Source organism: Notothenia rossii (genome assembly GCF_949606895.1).
Source record: "Notothenia rossii genome assembly, chromosome: 2".
NCBI lineage: Eukaryota > Metazoa > Chordata > Actinopteri > Perciformes > Nototheniidae > Notothenia > Notothenia rossii.
Window position 1 is genome coordinate 94726977 of NC_136904.1, and position 9162 is coordinate 94736138.

The following is a 9162-nucleotide window of genomic DNA, read 5'->3' on the forward strand; positions in this document are numbered from 1 at the left end:
ACTGCGCCCCAGCCTGGAGCAGAAGCCCTCACACAAGTAAGGTTGACGTGGTGATCAACAACACCCTCAGGATTATAACTGGATGCTTGAAGCTTACCCCTGTGTCCCTCTTGCCAGTCCTCGCGGGAATAGCTCCGGCCGGCCTCCGACGGTAGGCTGCCACCCTCGCCCTGGCCAGGAAAGCCCAAAAGCATGACTGGCACATCCTGCATAACACGACAACGAGAGCAGCACCTCTGAGTAGGCTCAAGTCCCGCCTCCCCTTCAACAAAGCAGCACAAGAGATTCTCAATTCCACCTCTGAGGACCTCTCCAGAGATGCATGGTTGGCGGCTGCTTGGATGCAGGAGTGGGAGCTAGCCGGGCACTCCCCTATCCATCGCTACATCTGGGACCCAGGAGATGGCGCCATAGGAGGAGACGACCTACCACGCCGGCAATGGACCACACTAACCCGTCTACGAACTGGGGTCGGTCGCTTCAAAACATCAATGAAGAAGTGGGGCCTGGCAGACAGTGCTGCATGTGAGTGCGGTGACCCTGAACAGACTGCCGAACATATAATCACCACCTGCCCTTTATATAGACCACCCTCTGAAGCCAGACTCTTCGACGTAGGACCAGAAATGCGGGCATGGCTACACAACACCGAGTTGGACCTCTGACGTTATACGAAAGAAGAAGAAGGGCTCTATAAATAGAGAACTATGGCAGATATGTAATATTTAATGCAGCCGAACCGTGTATTACAATGCCGTTATGTGATGACTTTCAAAGAGAAAAGCAAGCACACTCGGAATAAAATGTATTATTTAATTTTTAAAAAATGTTTTCGGATTTCAAATCGCATAAACACCATATCCCAACGTGCATTGCAGCTAAACCAGGGGTTCCCAAAGTGGGGGTCACGAGATGATTACAAAATAAAAATTGAAAATTAAAAAATAAATAAAATTATTATTATTAATAATAACGTGTGCATAGACATTCTCCAGGGGCGGACTAGTCATCTGTGTAATTTCCCCGCAATGAGGTTCCCCCTTTGACAATCCACTAGCGCAGTGTTTCTCAAATTTTTTCATACCAAGGACCACTTAACCAATAAAAAACACTCATGGACCACCTAACTCCACAAATATCCAAAAACAATAGGCCTGCTTACCCATTCCAGCAGTATAACAAATTACAGCCTGATAATGACAGCTTAACCTTCTCTATATCGCCTCGTTCACACATTAAATCAACAATACAAATACAACTACAGATTGTATAAGCATGTTGTTCAAATGCGATTTAAAATCCTCTCAGGTTTTACACCTCTTATTATGAAATGTAGACTACATTTATTATGTAGTATTATTTTAAACACGAGTTTATGTCCGAGCCAACAGACTCACAGATTGTTGGCTACTGAGAGATATGCAAAATACACCGCATGTAGTACGACACAAACCTCCGCTGTGGATTTTCAAAACAAAATACAATCAAACTATGGTCGCAGGCACAAGTTTAACTCTCTGAGGCCTGCATGGTCTGTCTACAAAACACAAATAAAAAACGTTTATGCAGCCCCAACAACAACGTCTGATCATCAACAGACTTCATGCAAGGCTTCATCAGATGCATATTAGATAATTATCTAACTCCTAAAATATCTAAATCTACTTTCAGCATGGATTCATGTTCATAAAATACATCCATTGTTTGTTCTATATGCTTCTTGAAATCCAAAAAAACACTTTTTTTCTAGAACAGATTACAAATCGCCTGAAAATGGTACAAGCAAGTGGCTACATGTGTGACGGAGGTGTTATGCTGGGCTGTCTCATGCAATCGAAAGTGAAACTTAAGCTCGCTCTATTGCGGATATATTCCCGCGGGAGTGTGGAAAACTTAAATTCATTCAAATTCAGAACCGAACGTCGTGGTAGAGCATTTGCTTGGTATTTCTGGGTATTTGGGCCGTGTTAACAAAACCGTGCAACTGTCACGTTTGAATTGACGAAATCGTGACACCTTCACGTCTCCCAGCATGGTTAATCGTCACATGTTCACGTCTTGCCGTGATACCGGGTTGACAGCAGCTCCTGAATGCGGCTAGACGCTGGCCTCAGCCGGGGATGCGGTCCGCTGAGGACATCATGGAGCAGGTGGCGATGGAGCAGTTTGTCGCCGGCCTGCCATCATTAATGGCGTATTGGGTCCAGTGCCACCGCCCGGCCAGCTTGGAGGCAGCCATCGTCCTCGCGGAGGATCACCTCTCGCTTCCCTGGCGGAGTGTGAAGGAAGAGTCCTGAACACCTGCCGTTCCAGCGGGCCGACCTACCCCAGACCAGAGGAGGAGATTCCCTGCAGCACCTGCTACTCCTTCCCCATCTCACACACCCACACCTCGTCATGCACAAACACCACAGCGGCAGCCCCCGACTAACTCTCCCCTTCTTTCTGTCTCTTCTCAGGGTCCAGTCTACGTGTCTGGTCGTCCGGCACCACAGGGGGCTCCTCAGACGCCAGGGCAGAGTTGATGGTGGTGATTTATTTGTCCGACAGCCTACCGGCACGGCCGAAAAAACCCAACGGTGCGGGACACACCAATCTGAGTAGGGCGACAGGACGCTCATCGACGGCCAGACATCCATCGATGGCCAAAATCGTCTTGATGTGTCCGGGCCTATACAGACAGAAAAAAGACTGTATTCACCACAGTCTGTAAACACTGATTTGTGTCCAGTTTCTGAACAGATGCTGTGAGCTCTGTATGCTAACAGCTAACAGCTAACGGCTGCTGTTTGGTTTCTGATGCATCATCAGTGACGTTTCTTACCTTCCTCCATCCCTTCACTACCCATTTTTCTCCTCCCTTCCTTTAACCAATATATTGTGGTGGTGCTGTGTTAACATGTAAAGCATCTTTTAAAAGATGGCAAAAAGAAAAAGGTCAGTGTCCCTTTCATGGAAGTTGTACAAAAATATACGCACTGACCCAAGAATAACAGAAATTCAATCCTCCTGTCGTTTTCGGGTCAAATGTGACCGAGTTACTACTCTCCAATCAATCACACATATTGTGTTTTACATTTGATTGCCTCAAGGCCTTGTTATATCCACCTAGTAGAATTTATAAAAGGCTGAACCCCAATTTCACCGAAAAATGACCCACATAGGAAATGAATGGGTGACCCTAGATTACGTTCATCCATCAGATACACACCCACAAGTTTTTTTATTCTTCATTTTTTTTTCATTTTTTTTTTTTTTCTGTTCTGATTTTATATAAAGCATCTTAGAGCATTAGGGAAAATTGCTATAAAAATGTATTGTTATTGTTGCAAGTCAACAATACATGTTCAGTGTCTATTCTCTGTATACTCACTGCAGTTATTCGTGTAAACCAGTCGTCTGACACATTGTTTACTGCTTAAAAAGGTGTTCAATAAAATGTGGTCATGATTAGTAGTTTTCGTGGTAGTGTACGAGCAGATAAAACAGACCCGTTACATTTGAACAGAAACACCAGAGGGTAAAGGTCATTGTAAAGGTCTCCAGAAACATGGCCCTCACCCTGATTGGCGCTCCTGTCTACAGGCCTATCTCTCTCTTCAAGTTGTTTACATGTTTGTAGATCTCGGTGAAGCATTGAAATGAGATCCATGGAGGGTATTATCTTATAAAACAGAATCCACTGAGCCAACAGATCACATTCTGCATCATACAGTGCTGGTGCGTCAACACACAGCACACGACAGGTTGTATGTTTTTAAGTCATGTATACTGTGCACATGATCTGCCTTGTTTTATATAATTACAGGATCTTTTCTAGAAACTATTAATGGCTGGTGAATATAATGTGACATATATAACTCTTGACGGTCATGTGGAAGTGCAGAGATATAGATATCTGTATTTTGTGATCATGTTAACGGTGTATGTTCTGATCATCTGCAGTAATTCCACTATAGTGTGCATCATTGCTTTACACAGAAACCTCCATGAGCCTATGTACATGTTCATTGCAGCTTTGTTGATTAACTCTGTTCTGTTCAGCACTAACGTCTACCCAAAGCTTCTGATTGACTTTTTATCAGAGAAACAGATCATATCTCATTCAGCCTGTCATGTTCAGATCTTTCTGTATTACTCTTTATCTTGCTCAGAGTTTTTACTGTTGGCAGCCATGTCCTATGACAGATATGTGTCTCTATGCAAACCTCTGCAATATCCAAATATCATGAGAAGAAGAACTGTTACTGTCTGTCTGGTTTTATCCTGGGCTCTTCCTGCTTGTCATGTAGCAGTGCCGGTAGCATTCAGTACTAACACCGCTTTCTGTGGTTCTACATCCAAAGGAGTCTTTTGCAACAACCTGATTAACAAACTGCACTGTGTGAGGTCGAAGGCCATGGCTGTGTTCGGTGTGGTTGTTCTGATTAACATGACCTTTCTCCCGGTGCTGTTCATACTCTATACGTACACTCAGATATTTATAATAGCCTACCGAAGCTGTGGAGAGGTCAGGAGGAAAGCAGCTCAGACCTGTTTCCCCCACCTGCTGGTTCTGATCAACTACTCCTGTTTGATTATTTATGATATCGTCACGGATAAACTGGAAGATGAGTTTCCAAAAACTGTACGTTTAATAATGACTTTACAAATGCTGTTGTATCATCCTCTCTTTAATCCCATCATATACGGACTCAAAATGAAAGAAATCTCTAAACACCTGAAGAGGATGTTCTGTTCGGACTCTTTAAATCCAAACACGTAGGGTTGTTTTATTCATGATAACTGAATGATGTGTATGGCAACGTTATATTTTCAAATGTACCTAATTCTGTACGATTTGCTCTCTTTCTTTCTTTAAATTGAAAGTAAAGGTGGTTTGAACAGGTAGCAGTTGTATGGTTCACACAGCATGACGACTGTTTGTATATCATGCTCGTATTATATGGACACAATCATTCGTCTGATCATTCAAACATCATCTCTTCCTCCTCTCTGCAGTTTTGTTCAGGGGAAATGATTCTGCTAAATCATCAGATCCGTGCCTATAAGCCTTTGTGGAAATGTGATTTATAATGATGTATTGGATGAAAACAAGTAAACAATGTGTACCTGTTCATATCTCTCACTGCACTGTATTCATGAATATTATACCTGTGTTATTCATATGCTTATTGCATTCATCTTGCTTTGTAATGACTGTTTTTAAATGTGTTTAAAAAGAACTGTGCCTTGTGTTGAAAGCTGCTGTATAAATAAACCTTTGCACAATCAGCAGTCAGTCATTCCCAGGTGTAAGGACGCCACCTGGTGGACAAAAGATAGAAGTGTAAGACAGAAGAAAGTCCTGCACACAAACGTAAAAATAAAGACAATTCTGAGAGAATGTCTCGTGTGTTTTAGTTTTTACAGAATTTAACAGGGCATGTCTATGAAGTATTAAAGGTGAGGGTGCGAGGTGCCGCAGGATTTGTTATTTCTAATTTAAATAATATTATTCCTGGTGTGATGTGCTCGCTTGTTTGGCACATACACATTTGTATGGTAAAGAAATGGTACAGAGAGAAAGCATAGATGAGTTGGGAGCTGTTTTGTCAAAGATCGATTAATAAAATATGTCTTTTAAAAAAAAGTAATAAAACCCACTTATTTAGTTAAAAAATAAAGTAAATGCTGCCGGCTACATAAATACAACTGTTCGATCAGCTAGCTGCCTTTAGAGTTTACATGTTTGACTCTAAATCACATAGTTAAGGTCTTTTATGTGATTTTGAAAACAAATCTCATGTAAATAATGCAAAACTACTGGTGTGTAGGATTACTTTCCTTCAACGGTAGCAATATCTAGATTCATTTTTTGAAAAAAGAATGTTATTAAAAAATATATATTTTTAGTATCTAGTATTTCAATTTAGATGTTTTTATAATGATCCACTTGTATCAGCGGGGTTAAAGCAAATTCTTAATCTCTGAGGAGGTGACCCAGGGACTATTATCCTGTGATGACCACACACACACACACACACACACACACACACACACACACACACACACACACACACACACACACACACACACACACACGAGCACCTCTTGGGCACCACGCTGTCTCAATTGATCCACACTGTGAATATGAGAGGGGGAAATGTGTGTAATAAATGTTTAGACCAGTGGTTCTCAACTGGTCAGGCCTCGGGACCCACTTTTGCATTTGTCAATAAATCGCGACCCGAAATTTCGAACCACTCAAATCTATTCAACAAAAAATGGTGCAGTAGTATATACGCTTTTCAGCATACATTATTAATTAAAGTGAAGTACAGTGCATATATCCCTTATATCCCTTCACAGAACTAAAGTACGCTCTTAAATAAGGTTTAATGAGATGATGGAATCAAAGCTGAACTTTATAACATAAAAAAGCACACATGCTGAAAACCAAGGCTGGAACGAGCCCGACGCCTGTTAGCTATTCATAGCCTGGGAGACAGCAAGCCTTCCAACCACATGGAGATGATGCTCAACCTGCTAGGTACGGAAGAACCTAACTTTCTGTTTATGGAACTGTTTCTTCGGCACATGCCGCCACATGTCCAGACAGCGCTCGCTAACACGGCTATTACTGAGCCCCACGCTTTAGCCGAAGGAGCTGACCGGTTCTCCATGGCCACCTAGCATTTTTCCATGCATGCTTCGGAGCGAAGGCGAAGAGGTGCCGTTCCCCCTGCAACTACAAGGCAAAAGGAAACGCCAAGACATGCCCTCAGTAGTGGCCGCGAGCGTGGGCACATCCAACCAATCCACATCCACTAACATACATTCACTGTCGATTGTTATTTTTTAATATTCTTTGCGGAATTTGGCCGTGTAAAATGTCCTCTTGGGTTGCCTTACAGCCAATGTGTGACGTCATTAGTAAGCGTAACGGAGCCCCTTTTACGAATAGTTTGTAATCAATTTATTAATTAGGTTGTGAACACTTTTTAAATCATTTATAAGCTTTTATAAGACATGAGATAAACAGGGCAACTGTGACCGGTTGCTTGCCAAATAGTGAGCCCACATTTATCTGTACTGCTCAGTGTCACGGGTTGAACGAAGCAGGCAGGACCCAAACGCAGATTTAAACAGAAAACACCTTTATTTCAAGGCTTAAAGTAATAACAGAACTCTTCCCAGTGAACACAGTCCAACAACAACAAATAATCCCACAAAGACCAACAGAAAAACCAGAACCTAAATGCACACAAACTAATCAACTGAACAGGACACAGGTGAGAGGGGAGGAGACAACACCGGGCACCAGGTGCACACACAATCAGCAGTAACAGACAAGACGGGAGGGGAAACACAGAGACAGGAAACCAAAGACAGAACCGGACATGACAAAAACGCAACACAGACAGATCGTAACACTAAGCCTTTGTTAGAAATTAAAATCTATGTTTTAATGGGGAAATGTAGTTTAAACATGCCGTCAGTTTTAATGCTCTTTTATACTGAAAAACCATAAATTCTTGTGCACAAGCTGTTAAGCTTTTATTCTGAAAATCCTTCATCTACGGTTAGCATTTAGCATGTGGCTAATATACGATTTCCTAAAGAGGTGAATTTAGTAGTGAAATGATATGGAGTGGTGCAAACCGAAGCCTACTGATTTAACACTACAACTATAGATGTCGAGATACTACCATGCTGAATATTAAATGAAGGTACAGTTTATTTGAATACATTATTGTTTACAGACGAGAGTAGCATGTGACAACATCCGGAATGACCGGAAACCAAACGAGCCGAGAAGTATTGTTTAGAGTATTGATTACAGCGTTTAGAATGTGTTAAATGAAAAGTGATGAAAGAGAATATGAGGAGAAAAGGCGTGTTAAGCATATATTGAATGTGAAAAGAACCAATCCTCTGTTTAAATGCAATAACGGACATTAGAGACGAGGCGAGCCGGCTGGCGGGGAGGAGCCAGCAGAGGATATATAACAGCACCGGAGGAGAGATCCACCTCTTCTCTTCCCTAACGAGGAGCGGATCACAGCTGTTTGTCTGACTGAACAATATCATGGTTGTGACCAACCCGCGCCTTTTTTAATTAAAGTACCCAATTGAACTTTCATAGAGACTCCATTTAGTCTCCTTTTAAAGCTTCTCTCCTGGACGGGAGAATAACGAACACAGTTTACACCTTATATTGGCTACCTAGCTTACTTCATCTCCTTCATCAGCCAGCATCCTTGGTATCTGTTGTCCACTGAGTTGATTCTCGCTAAGTAGCCAATATAAGGCTTAGTCATCTTGCCAAATAGTGAGCCTGTGTCAGTGGCGGCGCCAGGGTATGGCTGGGGTAGGCTAGATATATACCAATAAATGGCTTAGCCCCACCTTAGCCCCACCATGAACAATGATGTTAAAGTAAGCAAAATAAAGTCCGCCAACTCGCGCGGCGTAAATTGCACAGACAGCAGTTAGTGAGATTGATTTCAGTAGCCACTTGTCTGGGAATACCAAAGACTAGAAACGTTTTTGAAAACTTTTGTCACGTAGTGATCGTCTTCTCAAAAGAACATCTTTGATTGGGTTTTAAGCATGTCAACTCTTTCACCTGTGGGGAAATTGCAGGATTGGCTCCAGGTCGCCCTTTTTATTTACTACAGTTCAATTTGGATTGAGACAGGGAAGTAATCTAAACCTGACGCGTGGCGTTTCACTGTCAATGAGAGCGGGTATGTAATTACATTGCAAATACTGACTTGAGCCCCTCCACTGTATGGGTTAGCCCTACCATAGATTACCCAACACAGATACTCTGGAGCCGCCACTGGCCTGTGTTGATGAAGAAGAGGAAGTAAGCTAAGTAGCCAATGTAAGGCTTAGTCATCTTGCCAAATAGTGAGCCTGTGTTTATGTATAAAAAACGATGTTAGAGCTGGTTTATAAATTGTTCTTAATGATTAATAAAGTGTTTACAACCTAATTCATAACCTAATTATAAACCCTTTATGAATCCTTTATAAGGGTAGTCTCATTGTAAAGTGGCCCCGAAAAAAAGTTGTACTCGAAGTAACGTAGTTATGGTATTTTATGTGATTTTCAAAACAAATCTCATGATAATAAATGATGTGTAAAGTATTGGTGTGTAGGATTACTCTCTGA

General features: G+C 42.0%; 1 protein-coding gene across 1 annotated transcript; it reads left to right on the forward strand.

The window, feature by feature from the left end:
• Positions 1 to 3829: 3829 nt before the first annotated feature.
• LOC307029318 (olfactory receptor 11A1-like) lies at positions 3830 to 4944 on the forward strand (the record flags this gene model as incomplete). Its single annotated transcript, XM_079665183.1, has 1 exon — positions 3830 to 4944. The coding sequence occupies one exon, from the start codon at positions 3830 to 3832 to the stop codon at positions 4763 to 4765; it is 936 nt and encodes a 311-aa protein (XP_079521309.1). The 3' UTR covers positions 4766 to 4944.
• Between the last annotated feature and the right edge of the window lie 4218 nt (positions 4945 to 9162).